Below are 22871 nucleotides of genomic sequence, written 5' to 3'. Positions count from 1 at the left end.
AATATGACAACATGACCTGGCTCATCTTCTCCCTCTCATGGGTTAGCATAAACCCTGTTGTCTTTACTATTCATTAATCCATGTGGCATTTAAGGACTACCTACTGCCAGACCCTGCCCTGTGACTTGGAGAGGGAGGAATGAATAGCATGGTTCCAGCCCTGTTGTTCTGGAATGTACATCTCACAGGGTACAGTGGCACATAGGGACAAGAATACAGCAAAAATGTTGATGTCTTCCAGGAAAAGCATTTGTCTTTATGACTTTTCCTGCTGGGGTTAGGTAGAACCAAGTCTCAGCAGTATGCTGTTACTGACAGGTTATCAGGAGAAGGGGGATTGTCGTCCTTCCTGGGTGAAATGTATTTGTGTGGCTGCCTCTTGGTTGAGTTGGCCTTTGACTGCTCAACTTAGTAAGATGGACTTTTCTTCAGTGATTTCAGACTGGCCCAACAGGTCCGATGGTTTCCACAACAATGAGGATGTTTAGGTAATTTTAGCTGTGAGAGTTGAGCCATTTTAGTGAGTCCTTGAGGAGAAAGATGCAATTCTGTGGATTTGTAGTTGCAAACTGTTTTCTTTATTGTCTCCATCTTTGTGAAGAGGTTTGCCTTTGTCACAGTGAATGGCCAGTCATTTTCCTTTGAGAGGGGAGGTTGCTGTAGACCGCTGGCTCCCGGGTAGTGTCCCACTCTCAAGAGGAGAAAAGGCTGAACAATGACACCGTTGTTTAACGTTCTGCCTCCTGTCACCCACAGCTGGCTTGTGTAGGAACTTCACATTGTAATTTGATGTGGGAAAAGCAGCACACCAGTTCTGACCCTTTGGCCCTTCTCTAGAGTGCAGTCTTCTCAATATGAGCTCAATTGCCCCTGCCCCCTTCTTCTACAATGAAGTCTGAAACTCCCAGTGCTTCAGAACATAACTGCATTTGAAGGCAAGGTCCTTGTAGAGGTAATTTTAGCTAAAATGTAATCTTTAGTGTTGGGTAGGCCTGAATACAGTATGACTGGTGTCCTTCTAAGAAGAATAAATAGGACACAGTGTGAAGCAGCAGGAAGGTGGCCACCTGCAGGCCAAGAGGAATCTTTAGAATGAACCAACCCTGCTGACATGTGTTAGGACTTGACACTTCTAGATCCATGAGGAAACACTTTCTTGTGTAAGCCATATAGGCAGTGATACTTTGTAACAGCAAATTAACACAGTTTGAATCTGGGGCTCCTGGATCTGACAGGAGCCAATTGTCTGTCTGGAAGATCCCTTTAGGTGGGTGAAGGATCTGAAGTGTCTGTGGGCATGTTGCTTTGGCTGTTGTCTTGTGGACTGAGTGACGCAGGGACCGTTGTCAGAGATCAGGGAGCCCGGGGGTGGGGGGTGGGGGAGGAAAAGGAAATGCATTAGGTAAAATGTGAAGGGCTGTGCCAGCGTGAGGAGTGCTACCCATGCTGCAGAGATTGTGGGGAAGGTGAAGTAGGGCTTTTAATCAAAACAGTTTACTATATGCAATAGAGTTGGGAACATTGTTTACAATTTTCTATCAGTCAGGAACTGCCTTAGGATTTCCCATGTCAAAGCCACCCTTCCCATGTCTATCTTCGAGGGATCTTAGCCAAAAAGCTGTGTGTCTACTGTAACCCCACATTACTCTCATCTTGGATGTCCTGATGGGTTGTCTGTGGCCATCTCTACTTCCTCCCCGTGGTGCCTGGATAACTGTCCCTCTGTTCCATGAGGGCTTCTCTTGTCACATTCTCTTGTTGCTTCTAGTTATCACACCCAGCAGTCTCTGGTAGCTTTCTTGCCTTGGTAACGTCTTCAGTAGTCTTCATTTCGGTTCACTGCTCTTTGCCTTAAATGCTCCCTCTTCTTGGTTGTTCACAGGCATCCTTCCTTCTAGGTTATTATTTTAACCTTGGCTTTCTTTATCAGTCTTCTTTTCTGATTCCAACTCTTTCTTTTGAGTTGTAAATGCTAGAGTGACCCAGACACTCTCTTAATCTGCTGTCTTTCAGTCACACCAGTTGGTCCGTCTATCTGTATGTAAATGTCCCCTCAGTATGAATACTTGAGCTTTGCCCTTCAGCCCTGTGCCCCTTAATCTCAGCATCTTATCACTCACAGCAGCCTCCTATGTGTCAGATGCTTTCTCAAGCACACCCACTGTAGAATTCTGACTTTTCCACTCTAGCCTCAATGAGTCACTCTGCTCAAATAGGCTGATGTGTACTGCAATGCCTGGGCTTTTGTCTATGCTGTTCCTGCTGTCTGGAAAATGTCTTTCCCTGTACTCATTGGATTATGTTCTGCTTATACCTTGGATGTCAGACCACACGGCATCCCATGAGAATTCTTCTGGTCCCGTGGTCTATGGTAGTCTCCTAGACATGGTCATATGTACTGGTCATTCTTTTGTGAAATTTCTTGAACTTTAATTTATTTGTTTGGTGTTCTCACCACCAGAAGGCAAGCTCTGAGTGAGGACCCTGTTTCTCATACTGAACCCACAGAAGGCCTGTGAGTCTCATAGCTGCTTAGTAAGGACTTGATGAATGATTTAATAAAGCTACTTAGCTTCTTTAGCCTATAGACTCTAATTCTTAGAGAATGGGTCTTGATGTTTTTAGAAATACAAATTGATCATTGGAGAAAAGTCCTCAGTCAAAACTGTTTCAGATGCAACAGCAACAACAAAAATGTCATTATTATTATTATTGTTATTGTTATTATTATTATTTTGTTTTGTTTTTTTCAAGGCAGAGTTTCTCTGTATAGCCTGACTATCCTGGAACTTGCTCTGTAGATCAGGTTGGCCTCGGAACTCAGAACTCAGAGATCTACCTGGCTCTGTCTCCTGAGAGCTGGGATTAAAGGCACGAGCCACCACTACCAGGTGTCATCTTATGAGTATGCATGATTTATTTGCATTTATGTTTGTGCACCATGTGTCTGTAGTGTCCATGGAAGCCAGAAGAGGGCATCAGGTTCCTTGGAGTTAGAGTTAAAGACTATTGTGAGCTGCCATGTGGGTGCTGGGAATCGAACCTTGGTCCTCTGGAAGAACGGCCAGTTCTCTTAGCTGCTTAGCTATTTCTCCAGCCCCCAAAAGGTCATTTTTTAAAAATATAGGATTAAGGATTTACAGTTATATTACCTTTCTTTTTTTAGTCATTAATATAGTACCTAAAGCTAGAAAAAAAATTATACACCTCATGGACAAAAAAAATGAGAGAGGAGAAGTGATACAAGAAAATATTAAGACAGAGGCAAGATGTTCAGGAATTTTGTGAGGGTGTGGGAAGGGGGCAGGCAGTGAGCTGGCTCAATCCAGAATCCCAGAGGTAGGTCCAGGATTTGGAGGCACCAGATACTGTAAGTAGTGGTGCTCAGGACATGAGGTTGGCTGTGGGTTCTTTTTGTGGAGCAGCTGAACCTGTCTACCTCTGTTTCACTTGTTTTGTCCTCATGATATTAAGTCTATTCCTCCTTCTAACCTGAAGAAGGTGGGAAGTAAAAAGAGAAAGTGTTAAGATTCTGATCTGCCCCTTGAAATCCTGCCCCTTGGTGCTGCCCTGTGTCCTGATGTAAAAGCCTCATTCTAAGGAAAAACTCCTCCCTACCCCCATCTCTCTCTCTCTCTCTCTCTCTCTCTCTCTCTCTCTCTCTCTCTCTCTCTCTCTCTCTTTTTTCCACTTTCCTTCTTCCCACCATGAGGTGCACACACCTCTCTTTCTCTCTCTGTTTTCTGTCTTTTCTGTCTCTTTATCTCCTATTATAATAAACCATTTCCGAGTGGATGTAGTGCCTGGGTGCGAATGACTTTCCACACACTGCAGCCCCCGCCCCCCCCCCCCTCCCCCCCATCTGCCCAGCGTGTTTCCCTGCACGTGCATAATATATCATAACAGAAAGGCCTGAGCTATCAGGCAGAATGGAGAGAGTTGTGTAGGGAAGAAAGATATTAAGGTCTGCACCTGGAGCAGTGGGAAGGTAGCTAGGGATGCCTCCAGGGTGTACAGGGAAGGTGAGTAATGGTTTTGCAGTGCGTTTGTCTCTAATAACAATCATAGCCACCTAACACCAGCTTGTTAGCTCTGTCCCAGCTACTGAATTTCTTGTGAACTAGTGAAAAAAATACTGTGTTGGCCAGCAGGATGTGTCTGCTGTCAGACTACCTTCTTGGAACCCGGGGTTCAGCCACTGGGCTACAGGCTAATCTGACTCTGTGAAAATGAATCCTGGAGTTACTGGAGTGTCTGGTTAAACCTCATTGTCACTACTGAGCTATGTGAACATGTTTGTATCCTTCCACTATACGAGAATTTATTGAATAACAATTCACAAGCTACATTAGTATTGTTCACTTTAATTCACCAAGTACTACTATTACCAGAATTATTAAGATCAGAGCCTGGGGTCTGCAGCTTTACCAAGTTAAGCTGGGCCACTCACTTTCAATAGGCTAATTAAACAGACAAATAATTGTAATAAGGAGATTTGTCTGATGAGGCCACACTGGGAAGAGGAACAAATAAAGAGGTCTAGTGGAATGGTTCCCACTCCCTTCTCAGAGCCCTGACACGAGGTTCAGGTCTAAAGAGAGGGTATGTGCAGCTCAGCAGCCCTGGCTAAGGCGTAGTCTCACCTGTCACCGACCCATCAATGTTGTCTTTACTCTTGCCACCGTGGTCTGACTGTAGCATGAATCTTCAAAGTTCTTATTAATAAAATCAAACCTGAACCAAGTATTGGGGTGAACACTGGAAGATCAGAGAGACAGAACGGGCCACAGCTACCTCACCTCGCCAGTTCCTCAGACTGGAAGCCTCTGTGTCCTCATCCCAATGGCTCTCAGCTGAACTGCTGCTTGAAGCTTAAAAGGTTAACCAGCCAATTTCTTCTCGTTTCTGGTCCTCATGCCTTATATACCTTTCTGCTTTCTGCCATCACTCCCTGGGATTAAAGGCGTGAGTCACCATGCCTGGCTGTATCCTTGGACACACAGAGTTCCAGGTAGATATCTGCCTCTGGAATGCTAGGATTAAAGGTGTGTGCTACCACTGCCTAACCTCTATGTTTAATATTGTGGCTGTTCTGTTCTCTGATCCCAGATAAGTTTATTAGGGAGCACAATATTTTGGGGAACACAATACCACCACAGTCTGACAGGTTGTCTGAATTGTGTGAAGGCAGACACGTTTCTCAGAATCTGATACCAGACTCCAGCCTTTTCTTTCTCCTAGTGTGAGATCCCTGAAAATTCCAATTTCTTGGGGACCATTGTTCCAATAGTCTCATAGCCAAAGGGGAGGGGCACAAATGTCTCTGCAAAATATCTTCATTCCTGTCAGGAGGTCTGTATACTGATTTCACTTGGTAGACATGACTAATAGCAACCACTGGTTCTTTTGTTTTAATCTTAATTATTAATATTAACTCTGAAATCACACTTTGCATTTCACATGGTAGAGCAGTGAGTATATGGTATAAATGGCTTTGGACAGATCAAAGAGGCATGTGGGGTTCAGCGGAGGCAAAGAGGCTATCTAGATGTAACGGAAAGTTTCAGCAGAGAACCAGATGAGTAGTTCTACAAACCACAGCTGTAGAGCTGTTCAAAGCACAGAGTGGTCAGATCCAGGTAGCTGGCAGTTTTGAATGTTATTTTACTATTGTCCTAGGCAAGAGAAACGGCTTGAGCTGGAGCCTGGGGGACAAAGGCAGAAGTCCTTTGCTGTAGCCATTTTTCAGGATGAAACTTGTGACAAGTGACTAAGTGGTAGGTCAGTATGCCTTCTGTATCTCAGTCTTGTGTGCTCCTTCTTATAGTCTCAGATGAGAGGCTTACATCTGGTATGACTGATAAACTCATGTACACTGTTTCTGATATGATTCCATATATTCACATTCATGATAATTTATTGGTACAAATACATTATTTATCAGTTTGTGCCTCATGATGGTGGTTGTTTATTTGAATGAACAAGTTATAATGACATTGTGGTGGTTTGAAAGAAAATGGCCCCCAAGGGAATGGCACTATTAGGAGGTGTGGCCTTGTTGGAGGAAGTGTGTCACTGTGGGGGTGGGCTTTGAGGTCTCTTTTTTCAAGTTTCCCTGTTATGGAATATTATTTTAACTAGGCAAAAATGTATTACATTTGTTTATGCTGCATTTTTTTTAATGACATAAGAGTGTGTTACATTTGTTTGTGCTATATTTGTTTAATTATGTAAAGATGTGTTGTATTCACCTTGCCTGCCTGAGGCACCTGACTGGACTAATAAAAAGCTGAATGGCCAATTAGCTAGGCAGGAAAGGGATAGGTGGGACTCATGGGTGAAGAGAATAAGTAGGAGGAGAAATCTAGGCTTGAAAGAGGAAAAGGAGAAGAAAATGAGGAAGAAAGAGTGGAACATGCCTGGGGCCAGAAACCAGGCAGCCAGTAGCCAGCCAGCCAGACATGAGAAGCAGGACATAAGATATACAGAAAGAAAGAAAGGTAAAAAGCCCTGAGGCAAAATGTAGATAAAGAGAAACAGATTATAATAAGAGCTAAGATAAGGTCACACATTTATAACTAGTAATAAGTCTTCATGTCATGATTTGAGAGCCAGTTGGTGGCCCCAAAGAAAAAGCCTGATATACTTCCCTCAGTGTGACAGTCAGTTGACTTCTTGTTACCTGCAAGATGGAGCTCTCTTAGCTCCAGCACCATGTCTGCCTGCATGTGGCCATGCTCCCCTTCATGATGATAATGGACTGAACCTCTGAAACTGTAAGTGAGCCACCCCAATTAAATGTTTTCTTTATAAGAGTTGCTGTGTTTATGGTGTCTCTTCACAGCAATAGTAACCCTAACTAGAACAGTCATGTTATCTTACCCCTTAAGCTTGGAGTATTAGAGTATAGTAACTCAGGTCGAAACTGTTCCTTTGGGAATGGTCATAGGGCTTAGCAAGTAAATGTTTTGTCTATTAAGTGTGATGGCCTGAGTCCCATCCCTGGAATCCACCTTGTAGAAGGAGAGAACCAAGTCCCAGAAACTGTTCTCTGATCTCTACCTAAGTGCCATGTCATGCATGTGCCCCCCCCCCACATACAAGCATGCACACAAAGTAAACTTTAAAGATGTAATGAGAAACTCTTGTGTTGTGGAATATTAAGATGTGTTACATTCATTTATGCTGTGGAACATTTGTTTAATGATGCAAAGATGGGTTACATTCTTTTATGTTCATTTGTTTAGCTCTGTGAGAAAAGCTGGCTAGAAACAAGCCAAGTGAGGGCTGGGCATTCGTAAGTAAGAATAAGCCTCCCTGTGATTTACTTGAGAGCTCGGTGGCGGGCCCACCTAAAGAGTTAAAAAGAACAAAGAGCAAAGATTATAAAACAACCAACAACTGCTTTACAAAGTGCAATATTTCAAGGCTAGCACAGCCTGAAAGCTGTTATTCTACATAGTTTAAGACACAGTCTGGTGTCCACATTCATATACTGGGGAGAGGGACAGAGAACATGTGAAATGAATAAACAGGGACCAGAGCTCATGTAGGACCTTGTCTGGCCTTGGAAAACACAGCTACCCCTCTCAGTCCTGTTGGGGAGAGAGCTGGAGGAAGAAATTGACAAATAGACATTTCAAATCATGACTTTGCATAAAGCATGAGGCCCAGGTTGGGGAATTTAAGCATAATTCTGCCTGCAGCATGCTCACAGTTGACTCCTGTTCAGATACCACACAGAAAGAATAGAAGACTGGATAATCTCACAGAAAGTAGCTCCAAAACCTTCCACTTGATGGTTCATCAAAGAAATGGCTGGTTCCTCCTGAAATTGCCAGAGTGAAGCTCTTCTCTCAGGGAGACTGGCTGTATACTTAGCTTCCCCTTCAAGTCTGACTTACCTCTTCACTGTGAACAGACAGGGAGGGCATATCTGAAGAAAGCCTTCTTTTTTCCAGGAATGACAGGCACCAAGTCAAATAAATGCAACAAAACAAAAAGGAAGTAGATCTCAACCAGAGCAGAGGGAAAGACAGAGGTCTCAATCTTCAGAGAGCTAGGCTGTCACACTTCTGAAACAAATACAGGATGCAACCACATGAAAGAGACAGTTAGCAAATAAGAATGAGGGCTTAAAAATCACACATGCCACAACAGAAAGAAAACAGCTCACGACTACTGAAACAGTTGGAAGATAAAGTCAGTGACTTCAACCAGGAAGTAGAACAAGAAAAGACAAGACGTAGAAAACAAGAGAGAAAAGATGGAGACTATGGGAGATTGACTCAAGCTGACCAGAGCTTGGCAAACAGGAGCCTCATTCAGGCAAAGAAGAAGTATTGTACTGGACAGACACAAAGCTCTGAAGAAAACCCTCAGTAAGGCACACCACTGAAAATGCTTTAGAATCAACAACCAAATATGACAAAACAAGATGCAATAAGACAAGGCATCATCAAGGCCAGCCTGGTCTACAAAAGCAAGTTTCAGAACAGCCAGAAGGACTGTTACACAGAGAAACCCTGTCTTAAAAGAAAAAGAAAAAGAAAAAGAAAAGGTAAAAGCCCTCATATAGAGGCTGGACAAGGTGACTCAATAAGAGGAAAAGAGTCTTAAGATCATGCAAAAGAGTCAGAGACACACCTGCTCCTACTGTTATGAGTGCTACAAAACCACCACGCTAACAGCCATATATATCATATACACAGAGGAACTGGGGCAGACAGACCCATGCTGGCCCCACACTTGCCACTGCAGTCTCTATGAGCCCATATGAGCCCTGCTTAGTTGATTCAGTGGGCCGCGTTCTGGCCCTTTCTGAAGGGAAATGGAGGGGGAGTGGAGGGAGGGGTGACTGCGGTTGGGATATACTATGTGAGAGAAGAATCTATTTTCAATTTAAAATAAAAAAAGGAAAAGAAAATGCCTTAGAATATTTCCAGGGAGAAAACAAGTACCCTATGCAGCAGCTGAAAAGATGACAGTAAAGCTGGAAGACAAGGTAGCAATGTTTTTAATTAATCAGGTTCTGTGCTCCACTAAATCCGTAGTTGACTGTGAGGCTGGCATAGCAATGCTTTCAGGCAAACACTCAGAAAGTGGCTCTGTGTATTCTGTGGTAAGTGGCTGCAGAAGGAAGGCAGTGATACAGGGCTGCATCTCAGAGAAGGTTCAGAGGTGGGCCCTGAAGTGTGGGTGGAGAGGTATGTAGGAAGTTCCCAGCACAGCCCACAGGAGAATGGAAAATGGCTCCCAGGGGAAGGGTGTCCCTCTGAAATCCCTCTGAAAAAGAGAGCGATACCATGTTTGTAAGAACTCATATGTGGTTTAATTCAGACAAAGCTTACTATACTTGATAGGAATTTGGGGAAATTCCATATTCTGCTTTAAGATGAAGTCATTATTAAGCCAGGAAAAAACAACTATGGCAAAGATACATGAAAGAAAAGCCCGTTCCCTGCCACGTTTTACATAATTTAAGATGCCATTAATCATAGAAACATATCATTGTGAGAAGGAAAAAAGCCTGTTCTTAGTAGAAAGGAAAGTTGTGAGTTATACAGTACATGCAAGAAGCAAGTATGTTAAAAGGTTTAAAAACATACTCTTTATAATTGATGAAACGAGCAACACATTTGGCTTGCAATATGGCCATTCACTGCTGTTTAAGACTCATGCAACAAAAATCAGAGGAAGAATTTAATCTCTAGAATTGGTAAATCAAGAATGAACAATGTTAGGGGACAGATATATAGGCTGACTCGGACAGTAAAGTGCTTGCCACACAAGCATGGGGACCTGAGTTCTGTTTCTAGCACCTGTGTGAAATGTAAGGCTGAATGGTGCATTGGGGTGGGGGAAGAGATTTGGTGAACTATTTTTCATTAGCCATCTATATAAGTTCTGAGTGGATAAATGCTCTTTTCATGTAAACAAGGGTAGGAAAACACACACACACACACACACACACACACACACACACACCCTTTTCTTAACTTATAAGTGGGACTTGCAAAAAACAAGAGATTTAGGACCAGTAGACCTATGGTCTTATCAATACTATATCCAGACTGGTCAAGGCATCCTTCTATGTCCAGGACAGCCTCTAGAAAGATCAGACACTGCTCTCTGAACTTGGACTCCTTCTTGACTTCCAGTGGAAGCAAGCCTGAGGATGGCTCAGTCTTCTTATCTTTGCAGAAAGCTTTAGCGTTTACACATTGCTGGGCTGGGCTGTCACAGTGGTGGGAACTTGTTTAGCACGCATGAGGCTCTAGGTTCAATCCCATGCACTGCAAAACAGCAAATACAATTTGCATCAGTATACCAATCCATCTGGTCCTTGCCAAGTGTGACTATCACATTTCAGTTGTGTAAGGACCAAGAGTGGAATAGTAACTGCTGGCCACTCTACTCCAGACAGCTCAGCTTGACTAGCTGCAGAATCCCACAGGCAGTTAGTTCCCCATTCTAATGCCATTCCGTCTCAATAATTTTTCAGAGGAAAGAGGAAGAAGAGAGGAGGCGAGGAGAAGAACAGATTCGCCTCCAGGAGGAGCAGAGGGCCAAGGAACTCTATTGGACCCTGAAGCAGGCCCAGATGCACTGCCAAGCCAGCGAGAGGGAGGAGCGCGAGTGGGAGGAACACTGTGAGTTGAGCTGTGTCTTGGGCCTGGAGGCCTGCCCCACTTTCCCCACCCAGCTCCGCCCACTGTGTATGTGCTCTGCTATCATTTCAGCCTCCTTCCCTGATTGGATGGTTGGCTTATGAAAGGCAGGCCCTTTACTACCTCTAGTAGCTGGCTGGCCTTGGGAGGGAGGGACAGCCCTCTGGGATCAACAAGGGCTCAAATGTCAAAGCACCAGTCAAAACAAACTAGTAAACATGCTTGACCAGTGCAGGTGGGCAGGGCCCTTCTACAGTCGAGTGTGTGAATCTGTTAGGTCGGGGAGAGAATGAACGGGGTGGCGTGGGGTGGGTGGGTGTTTGCAATCTGCATTACAGATTCTGCAACTAGAGACCACAGTAGGAACAGAGAGGTGCGAGCCCTCTGCTGGACAGCCCCCTGCCTCTCTGTATGCCTTGCCTATGTGAATATATGCCAGGTTCATTAAATTGACCTTTTGGAAAAATTGACATGTAATTTACATATCACAATATTCTTCATTTTAGAGTGTAGAATTAAGCTTTTTTTTTTTTTTTTTGTATACTCACAAAACTGTGTAACCCTCCCACCATTTAATCATAGAAAATTTTATCACCTCAGAAAGAAATGTCACTATAGGCAGTGGTTCCCTCGCTCTTGCCTCCAAACCACTAATCTAATTAGTCTTTCTGGATTTACCTATTATAGACATTCCATAGAAATAGAAAGATATAGAGGCTGGAGCCATGGCTCAGTAGTTAAGAGCACTGGCTGCTCTTGTAGAGGACCTGAGTTTAGTTCCCAGCACCTTCATGATGGCCTACAACCTTCTGTAACTCTAGGTTCAGGGATCTGATTCCCTTTTCTAGCACCTCAGGGCACTAAGCCTGTAAATGCCTAGACACCTAAAATAAAATTTGAAAAAGAAAAACATATTATGTGGCCTTTTGTGTCTAACTTATTTAACTTAGCAAGTGTGAAGCTCCCTCCATGTGATAACATCTGTCATAACCTCACCTATTTTCATGGCTGTATAATAATCTAGTGCATGTATATATCAGTTTTATTTCTCCATTTAGAGGACAATAAATATTGGGTTGTTTCTCTGTTGGAGCTATTATGACTACTGCTGCAATGAGTATTTACATACGCACATTTTTGAAGATGTACTTTTAATTCTCTGGAATTACACCTAGGAGTAAAATTTCTGGGTCATATGGAGATCAAGTTTGACGTTTTGCCGAGCTGCCACACTGTTTTCCAAGGTGATTGTATCGTTCATGTTCCTACCAGAGTTGTCTGAGGGCTTCGCTTTCAGCACAGCCCCCACTGCCACCTCAGCACTTGATGAGGGTGCTGGGAACTAATTGTGGGTCCTCTGAAATAACACCCATTGCTTTTAACGCCTGGTACATCTCTCCAGCCCCCCTTCCACTTTCCTGGTGGTGTCCTTTGAAACATAAATGTTTTGGATTCTGAAGAAGTCCCATTTTCTTATTTTCTTTTGTCACGTGTGATTTTTGTAACATCAAAGAAACCAGTTGTTTACTCCCAGGTACAAGTGACTCACCCATTTCTCTTCTAAGAGATTTATAGTTTGGGCTTTTATGTTTAAGCCTCTGCTGTGTTTTGAGTTAATCTTTGTGTGAAAGGACATTCCTGATTGACTCAGTTGTCAAAGTAGCATTGGTTGGAAGGGCTATTTTTTTTCTTTAAATCTCTTGGCACTCTTGTAGAAATATTTACTGAAACCATGTCTGCCCCACCCTCTGGGGTCTCAGCTCTGTTCTGCTGGCCTGTCTTCTGTTCTCATGCCAGCAGCCATCTTGGTGATGGGAGCCTGGCCGTCAGCTTTCTTCCCTAGCTGTTCTTCTTGGGATTATTTTGGTTACTCTGGGACTCTTTTATTTCCATACATACTTTAGGATCAGCGGGTCTAGTTCTGAAATGATGGCAGCTGGGATTTAATAGAGGTGGTATTGCTTTTGTATATCAATTTGGGGACTATTGTCCTCTTCACAATACTTAGTGTCAGGCCTAATGGGATAGTGCCTGAAGTACTAGTGGAAGTTCAAGGCCAGCCTGCCCTCATAGCAAGTTCAAAGACATGCTCAGCTTGCGTACTGAACCCCTGTTTCTAAATAAATAAATAAATAAATAATAAATGAATAAATAAAGAGCGGGCGAAAAGATGGTTCAGTGAATAAGAACATTTACTGTTCTTCCATAGGACTTCAGTTTGATTTCTAGCATCTGTGTCAGGTGGTAATATGCACACACAGGCACATACACACACATAATTAAAATAATGAAAATAAATCATATAAAAACTCTAAGTGGTAGGGATGTAGCTCAATGGTAAAATACTTGCCTAGCAAGTGTGAGGCTGTGGGTTAAATCTTCAAGATTAAAAAAAAATAGCTTTCTAATCCTTGAAAACAAGACAGAATTTCATTTAAATCTTATTTAATCTCCTTTAATAATATTTCATAGTTATGCCCTTGTTTTGATAAATTTATTCCTGAAGTGTAAATGGAATGTATCTAGATTATGCATTGGGCTTTTGTATATTGATCTTATATGCTGACCTCTCATTACACTTATTGGATCATATAGATTAATTATAGATTCCTGATAATTTTTTACATGCAAGGTAAGAGGAGACAGGAAAATGGCCGTCTATAAAGACATGGCACACATGGGCAAATGGCAGTTTATAAAGTACAAGTTGAAACCCTGTGTTAGGATGAAGTGTTTAATTTTAATTGGGCATGTTAATTAGGGGAGCCAAAGGAGCTTCTGATTGCTGGACTTCAATACTTCAATAGCTGGATTTTGGGGTAGTCAGCCTCAGGAGGAGGAAGTGGCCCAATAAGGGAATAGACCTTGGGGGCTAGCTTTAGGACTTTAATCTAATAGTTTTTATTAAGGCAGAGGGAATGGGGAGCAGGGCAAGGCCTGCCAGAGCCACATGCTCAAGTGGGCTAGTGTGTTCCTGCATATACAGGTGTTTGTACATACATATGTACGTGCATATGCATATGTGTGTGTGCGTGCGCCCACACGTGCATGTGTACACGTAGAAGTTGAATATTGGTGTCTGATAGTAGGCATCTTCCTCTATTCCTCTTCTCTTGAGACAGGGTCTTCACAAACCTGGAGCTCACTGATTGGCTGGTCTGACTAATCAGCGAACTCTAAGAAACTGCTTGTCTATACCCCCTACCTGGGGTTGTAGGTGCATGCCACTATGCCTAGCTTTTGCATAGATACCCGGAATCCAGACTCACGTCCTCACACTTGTACAGCAGACATTTTACCAACTTGGCCAACTCCACAGCCCTGGTGTGCAAAAATTTTGTTGAGGATTTTTGTATCAATATTCATGATGGATCTTAGTCTGCACTTGTAAGAGTTGTTGACAGTCTAGTTTGGGTTTTAAGATAATCGGAGTGTCAGTGAATGAGTTGGAGAATGTTTACTTTTCTTCCGTCTTTTAGAAAGTGCTTGTGAAGAATTGGAATTCCTGCTTAAGTGTTTGGCAGAATTTACCAGTGAGGCCATCTAGTTCTGGGAGTTCTTTGTGGAAATTTAATATCTTCACTTGGGTTGAACCCTTGTTTTTTGAATAAATGCTTCCTGGATTTTTTTCAAGCTTTTGATTACCTTTTAATACTGTGAGAAAGTCCATTCTAACCATTTGCCAGTGTTACCATTGCCTGCAGAAGAGAGGATGTTCAGAAGTTCTTTTCAAAATATTTCTTTTTCAGCATTGTCAGTGTGTGTGTGTGTGTGTGTGTGTGTGTGTGTGTGTGTGTGTGTGTGCATGCTTGCATGCGTGCGTGCGCGTGTGCCTGTACAACTTGTTGGAGTCCCTTCATCAGGTGGTTGTGAGTCACCTGACATGTGCTGGGAACCAAATTCCAGTCCTCTGCAGTAACAGTACATGTTGTTAACCTCTGAGCCAGGTCTTCAGCCCGATCTTCAGAGGTTCTTAATTCACCTTTGCTCTTGACACCCTTTATAGTTATCCTTTCTCTGTCTCTCTTTCTTTCTCTTCCTTCCTTCCTTCCTTCCTTCCTTCCTTCCTTCCTTCCTTCCTATCATAAATTCAGCCCCGAGACGCTTGGTTTCTAAGACATATCTGTAGTTATGACCGAAGCTGACAATACATTCACAAGTCACAATGTAGCCACATCCTGGGGTTCATAATGGACCATGATGAAAAAATGAGGCTGGAAAGCTAAGCTAAAGAGGAAGCCATTATCGACATTCAGAATGGAGGAAGAGGCAAGTGGAAGGAGGAGAAAAGGCAACACTTAAGTTAGAAAGAATGGTAAGATGCACAAAGCGAAGCTGCTGATGTCAGTGCAGGGAGCATTGGCTGGATAGCTTGACCACTTAACAGAGTGACTTCACGCAAGTTCTATGGGGTTACTCCTGCCGTATGAAGAGGGAGGACCTAAGGCTGGAGCACTTCTGCAGGGCTCCTCGGTTACTCTTTCAGTTGCGGTGGAGACTGGAAATCGTGTCCTCTGAGAGCTGCCTGATTTTAGCTCAGGGTGCTGTGTGGCAGCTGAAAATGGAAACACCTCTGAGAAACTGGAAATATGTGATAATTCAGGCTCTCTGATTGGAGGTTCTCATTTTATATTTTCTTAAAGAATGATGAGCTGAACTTAGAGCATGTCATTCAAATCTAGCAAATTCATTCTGCACTCAATTAGCTTAATCTGAAAGATATAGTGGGCCATTAATCTATCAGGAGCAGCAGTTTTGATAAAACAGTCAAATTAAATTCTCCAGCTGAGAAGAAAAAGAAAAGAGAACGATGGCTCTCAGTGTCACTCGAGTGGGGAGTTCGTTACTCAGCTCAAACCTTAGAGGCCTGGCCTCTGAAACCCTCTGGATAGGTCAGGCAGGGCAGTGTGTTTAATGATTTCTCAACTGTGAGCTTGTAGGGGTGTGGAGTTGGAGACTAGTTGGTCAGAGACTTAGAGAGGATCCAGCAAGTGATATTATTTATAGAACTCAGACATTCAGTGTTGTTGCTGTGTGGTTAAAATGTGATGAGGTTTGGTCCTTTTGAGTAGGAGTTGTGGTCACTCTGGGTCCTCCGACTGTGTGATTTGGGTTATGGCCCCAAATCAACCTCCTACATGCCATTGCCTCATGTCTTGCCTGGTGGCCGAGCGAGCTGCCTGAGAAAAATTGTTTATACAGCCTGGCACAGGGGCCCAATGACGTTGGTTCCATCTCCTTTCCTCTTACAAAGAAGTGGGTCTGAGTTCTCGGTTGAATGCTGGCGATTCTAAAGGCTAGAGGCCTGGGACAAGCTGAGCCAGGAGGGGCCGGTAAGAACGCTGCTGGACTGAAAGTACCCTGGAGCAGAGAAGGATGTGGACCGGAAGTTAAGAGCTAGAAGAAAGAAGGGCTTTTGGTATCCTCTGCATGGAGTGTCTAAGTGTGATGGTTGGTTCCAGTGGGAAAGCTTGAATGGATTAACAAACCTGTGAGGTCTTTCCAGAGAAGATTAACTGTGGGGGAAGAACCATGGTGAATGTGGGTGGCACCCAAATGTGTAGCAGGGAAATGAGAAAGCCAGCAGAGCACCAGCCACTTCTCTGCTTCCTGACTGCAGGATGCAGTGTGAGCAGCTGCTTCAGGCTCCCACTGTCGTCTTTTCCACTAGGATGAGCTGTATCCTCAAACTCAAAACTTAAGTTGCCCCTTACCAGGTAGTTGGTCTCAGCAACAAGAAAAATGACTGATGCCTTGTTATTCCTTGGATATAGCCACAGTTGAAACACAACTTATAAGAAAGTTATGTCCCTGAAGCCTGAAGTTGAAATCATGTCCTTAATCCTAACTCTATACTACAGGACACCCTGGCTCATCAACACAGCCCACTGAGGGGTGCAGATTATGATCTGCTCAGATCTTCTGGCTGAGTGGGACCTATGGTTCCCCGCCGCTCACCAGCATCAATGTAGCACACACTGTGCAGGTGCATATGTGTGCATGCACACACACACACACACACACACACACACACACACACACACGCACATGCAGATATATGTGTATATAGCTAGCCTGGGAAGAAATTGAAAAATCAAAATTTGAAGAACAGTTTTGACTAAATTTTTATTACTTTTGTAAAAACATCATAAATCGGACCATTATAAACTAGGGGCCACTCCAACTCTGGGTGCCTTTTTTAGTATTAAAACCCTGAATAGTGCTCATCTAAACTTTTGAACACTTAATTTAGGCTCTATTAGGGGTTCTCTCTCCTGTGGAGTTGTCCACTGATCCCTGGGCCATATTTAGCTTTCCCAAGGCAGTCATTGCTCTATCCACGTGGCCTGAGAGCTTGGATCATAAAAGGATCCGGCAGTCGGCCTTGGTCACCACAAGGGTCTCTGTTTCCAGGCATGAAGTTGTGCTAAAGGGAAGAGGCTGGTTGTTGCTGAGAAAGCCCCTTTCATTCGACCAGCTGAACTGTAGGGGAATCTCACTTGCATTCCCAGACTTGGAAGCTCACCATTCAGCCTCCATCATATTTATTGCTAAAGACACTGATTTATGCAGGTTATCTGGCTCTAGCAGGCTGAGGCATAGGACATCTTTGAAAATGGATACCCTTGATATACTCTCTAGAGGTGAAGAAGCCTGCTCTTCCCACATGTAATTTTTTTTTTCAGTTCCTTAGTAGGAACTCTTGATTCTACTTAGACATCACCCTACTCCCCACTACTCTTTCCCACCCCCACCAAGACATAGACTCTTTCCAAATGGTGTATTCAGTCCCCAGAATGTACAGTCAACACAGTAAGAATCCTGGAAACATTTAATGCACAGCTCTGTGCCAGGACCTGAGCAAACCCTCCCATTTGCTCCCACGTTGAGACCGCAAAGCAACCACATGAAGTCCTCATTTTCTAGGCAAAAAAAAAAAAAAAAAAAAAAAAAAAAGATAGTTAATCTCCACTTAAAATCACAGAGAGATGCTGGGCATGGTGATGCTCACCTTTAATCTCAGCACGTTGGAGGAAGAGGTAGGCAGATGTCTATGAATTTGAGGCCAGCCTGGTCTACACACACTGCCAGTTCCAGGCCATCCAGGGCAACCTAGAAAGACCCTGTCTCAAAAAGAACAACAACAAAAAAAATCACAGAGGGCAAAAAATAAACGTGCCTTTACATAAACACACACACACACACACACACACACACACACACACACACACACACTCACATGCACACACATTGCACATATTCATACATACACACAAAGTAAATCAATCAATCAATTAATGTAAGTTTTTAAAAGACAGGAACCTGGCCATCAGGTCTCTCCTTTCTGCCCCCTCTCTGTATCAAAACTGACTGAAGGAGCTTGTGATTGGCTCAGCGGGTACAGGCAATTGCTGTCAAAGCTGATGACCTGAGTTCAAGTCCTGGGATCCACAAGGTGAAAAGTCCTGTGACTTCTACACACACTCCACTCCCCAGCGCCCCACCCCATAAATAAAGTACTCCTCCTCCTCCAACATGATTGTACAGCTTCTGCCTTTTTATTTCTCTGACTTTGTATGCTGTCACTTAAGTCATTCTCCCTGCTCAGTGCCTTCCTGTTTTCTGCATCTTTACTCTTGTAAATTCACTCCCAGTGCTTTAGAGCTCAAGCAATCTCCTTTGAGTGTAGGCAGAACTCTGCCCTCTAGTGGCTTCCAGGTATCTTTCAGGACATTAATAGAGTGGTCTTCTATGTTTTTTTTCTGGTACTTCTGCCTTGCAGTGATGCTGTACTGTTCCAGAAGAGACACCTATTCCCTCTGGCCTCTGAGCCTACTCTATTAAGAATGCCCTTCTAGCTGGGCGATGGTGGCTCACGTCTTTAATCCCAGCAATCCGGAGACAGAGGCAGGCAGATCTCTGTGAGTTCGAGGCCAGCCTGGTCTACAGAGTGAGTTCTAAGACAGGCTCTAAAGCTACACAGAGAAATCTTGTCTCAAAAAACCAAAAAAAGGAAAAAAAGAAGAACAAATGCCTTTCATTGGCCACTGTTATTTGAATCCACCAGGCATCAGCTTAGCCCTCTTCCTGCTTCCAAAGACCATCCATGCCTGGATGTGATGTCCCTCCTCTGGGGGCCCTGGGGGCCAATGCATACCCCACCACAGCTCTACTGTTTAGTGCTGCATTTTCCCCACTAGATTGCAAGCTCTCTGAAGGCCAGCACTACAACTGTGTCTCCTGGAGTTGTTGGCGTGTGGCATATAGTATTGACTGATAGCCCTGTGCAACACTGAGAGCTGACACAAGTAGATAACTAAATATACTGTTATACATATCTGACTATGCCATTCATTCATTCATTCATGGTTTGGAAACAAGGTTTCATTATATAGACAGGTTGTCCTGAAGCTTGCAATCCTCTGGGCTCAGCCTCCTGGGTCCTAGATGTATGGGAGTGTATCCCTGAATGCGGCCAACATGTTATTTGAAGTGGTGAAACCCCCTCAACACTTGCCTCTTTGCACACCGGAGCTGTGTGACCACTTCCACAAAGGGGAAGGAGACACTTCTGTGTTCTCTCAGTGATAGGGAACAGAGTGGGAACCCTGAGTGTCATTGGGGAGGTGACTCTGGAATAGCCTGGCAGTGTGGCAGTCCTCAGACTAAGGGCAGCACTGTTTGTTGTCCAGGGAAAGGGAACTAAAGAATAATATTGTTCCATACCAGACAGGGGTTCAGGAGCCAAACCTTTGTCTGTCTGCCTGTCTTTCTCTAGTGCCTGTCTCTTGGGACGGTAAACTCTATGAAGTGATTTGTCTGTGTGTTAATGACCCTGAAGTTGGTCCTGGGTTTCCCGACCCTGTCTGACCCTCTGCCCACAGTGTAAGCAGGCTTCACAGAGTTCTCGCTCCCTGAGCTTTACAGAGGAGTCTCTACGTCCCTGAGCCCCACCGTTGTTTCTTGGAATGAGCTCCTCTTCTAATTTCTTGGGAAAGTACTTGATCTTTCCATACTGTCTTGTTCCTTTTCTCTCACTGTAATTCACGTGACTCGGTAATTCACAAGGAAAACAGATTTATTCTCTGCCTGAAAGCAAGAGGGGGCAGAGAGAGGACAGAGGGGATGATCTGTTTTACCCATTTGTTTCCCAAGAACTCATCCATCCCTGAGAAAATTGATCCAGTCTTACAAAGGGGACACCAGTCTCTCGTTAAGGCCCCACATCTCAACTTGAGTTTTGCTGGGAACAGACCACCTCCTCTACAACACAGTCCCAGGCTGATTCTCTTTTGACAGCCCGGATCCCTGTACATTATGAATACTGTGGACCCTGAACGCTCACAGTAATTTATTTTTCCTCCTCCTCCTTCTTCCTCTTACTCCTCCTCCTCTTCTTCCAAGGACACTCTTGACATTTTTCATTAATGTTGGTGATATTTACCTGTCCTTTCTCCATCTTCTATGTCTTCTCTCTATCCAGCCCAGAGTCAAATGCAGCCAAATCATTAAATGCTTTTTTAAATCATTAAAGTTTTTGTATGTGTATATGTGAACATACATACATGATGGTGTGTGTGTGTGCGCGCACGCGTGCGCACGCGTGCACTCATGAGAGAAGTTGACTTTGAATGTCTTCCTCTATTATTTTTCACTTTTCTTTTTAAAACAGGGCCTCTCCTTAAACCTGGAGCTCACAGATAGTCTGGCTGACCATCGAGCTTCAGGATCCTTCTGTCTCTGCATCCCCAGAGCTGGGTTTCTGGCATATGCTACCATATCATACCAACTTTTTATAGGGTGCTGAGGATGGAATTCACATCTTCATGCTTGTATGGCAAGTGCATTACCCATGTGCCATCTTCCCAGCATACTGGAATCCCTTATCATCTAGAACGATATCTTGTCTGCCAACCTTGTTCTAGACATAGGAGTTCAGCAACGAGCAGGCCAAAGAACCTGCCCTGTGGAGCTCAAAATGCAGGAGATCTTCTGTGCATGGCATCACTCTGCAAATACCTCTGTAGGCATAGACTCCATGCTGGGATCTGAAAGATGCCATGCTCTTCAAAAAGGCTCCTGATCACCTGTGAAGGCAAAACACTCTTTGAGGACTAGAACAACTGACCTGTGTTATCCAAATACTGGCAAAGTGCAGTTTCTAGAAAGCTGTAGGTGTCAGAAAAGCATGTTGAATCGATGGAGTAAGATTTTCCTACTTGGAGAGGGAAGTGGTCTGCCAGGGCCATTGCAATCACTAATATTTTACAATTTGGAGTTTAGGGCCAGCTTCCAGAGCCCTCTGTTGAAAACTCTTGGGTTTTAGAGGCAGGTAGAGGTCTGGCGAGAAGCAGTCAGATTCTAGGATGACCAGTTCTGGCAGAAGCCCTTGACTCCAGTAGACTGTATTTGCTCTTCATTTTCTTTTCTTTTTTAATGTGGGTACAGTAATCTTTATTGATGATATTCAAGAGAGTAGGGCTCCTAAGCCTCTCCTGTTATTCTGGGGGTCTGGGATGGAAACTGTGAGGGAGATTTTCAGTGTTAGGGGCTGAGTTGGAACAGGGACTGTTCAGCAGCCGAGGGCCTCTTTCTTGCTCTTGTGTACTTGCTGGGCTGGGTGGTCCAGGGTTTGGTACTCCTTGGAGGCCATGGAGGCCATGAAGTCCATCACTCTGCTGCTGTAGCTGTATTCATTTCCACACCAGGAAATGAGCTTTACATGTTGTCATTGAGAGCAATGCTAGCCCCAGCATCAAAGGTGGGAGAGTGGCCTTCACTGTTGAAGTTGCAGAGACAACCTGGTCCTCAGATTAGCCCAGGATGCCCTTTAGTGAGCCCTCAGTTGCCTGCTTTGCTACCTTCTTGATGTCATCATACTTGGCAGCTTTCTCTAGGAGGCATGTCAGATCCAAAACTTACATATTGTGTATAGGAACATGGAAGGCCATTCCAGTGAGCTTCCCATTCAGCTCTAGGATGATCTTGCCACAGCCTTGGCAGCACTAATGGATGTAGGAATGGTGTTCTGGGCAGGCCCATGGCCATCACACCATAGATTCCCAGAAGGGCCATCCACAGTCTTCTGGGAGGCAGTGATGGCATGGACTGTGGTCATGAGTTTCTCCACAATGACGAAGTTGTCATGGATGATCTTGGTCAGGGGGCCTAAGCAGTTGGTGGTATAGGAGACATTGCTGATAATCTTGAGTAAACTGTCATACTTCTCATGGTTCACACCTATCACAAACATAGGGGTATCAGCAGAAGGGGCAGAGATGATGACTCTTTTGGTTCCATCCTTCAAGTGGGCCCTAGCCTTCTCCATGGTGGTGAAGACACTAATACACACCATAACATACTCAGCACCAGCATCATGACATTTGATGTTGGTGGGATCTCCCTCTTGGTAGAAGGTGATGGCCTTCCCACTGATGACAAGCTTCCTGTTCTCAGCCTTGGCTGTGCTGTTGAACTTGTCATGGGTAGAGTCATACTGGAACATGCAGACCATGTAGTTGAGGTCAATGAAGGTGTCATTGATGGCAACAATGTTCACTTTGCCAGATGTGAAGGCAGCCCTGGTAATCATGAGCCCAATATAGTCAAATCTGTTCACTCTGATCTTCACCATCCTGTCTCAGGAACAAGGCTGGCACTGCACGAGAAAATGCAGCTGTCTCTGGAACAGAGAGGAGCAGAGAGCCAGTCTTTATTTTCTTAACCCCCAAACTTATGAGTTTTAGGAGCTCTGCAAACCCACCCACACATAAACATATACAGAGACACACACACACATGGATATGCACATACACACAAATATACACATAAATAAACAGATACACATACATGCACAGACAAATACACAGAGACATGCTCATACACATACACAGATAAACACACACTCATGGACATGCACATTCACACACATAAAAAGATACACAGAAACAAAGTCAGACACACACACACACACACACACACACACACACACACACACACACGCACAGTGATTTTCTCAAGGCTACTTGCTGTGTCAGAGCCCCATTGAGGGACATGGAAAGCAGAAAGGTGGAGAGAGGATAGTGTTTTTAGCCCATGGAATGTCAATTGTGAAAAGATTCCTATAAACCTACCATCTTGGGGCTGGGCATGCCTTGTGATTTCTAGATGAGCCAAGCCTCCTGTAGTCTCTGGTGTTCT

General features: G+C 44.0%; 1 protein-coding gene across 1 annotated transcript in view; it reads left to right on the top strand.

The window, feature by feature from the left end:
- Sh2d4b (SH2 domain containing 4B) overlaps positions 1-22871 on the top strand; it is a 97967-nt gene that overhangs the window by 40343 nt on the left and 34753 nt on the right. Inside the window, exon 4 of the mRNA XM_006997272.3 lies at positions 10505-10652. Coding sequence (XP_006997334.1) covers positions 10505-10652 — 148 coding nt within the window. The remainder of the gene's footprint in view (positions 1-10504; positions 10653-22871) is intronic.

Source organism: Peromyscus maniculatus, chromosome 9 (assembly GCF_049852395.1).
Source record: "Peromyscus maniculatus bairdii isolate BWxNUB_F1_BW_parent chromosome 9, HU_Pman_BW_mat_3.1, whole genome shotgun sequence".
In the NCBI taxonomy this organism is placed as follows: domain Eukaryota; kingdom Metazoa; phylum Chordata; class Mammalia; order Rodentia; family Cricetidae; genus Peromyscus; species Peromyscus maniculatus.
Note: the sequence above shows the minus strand (reverse complement) of the source record. Positions and strands in the feature narration are given on the sequence as shown.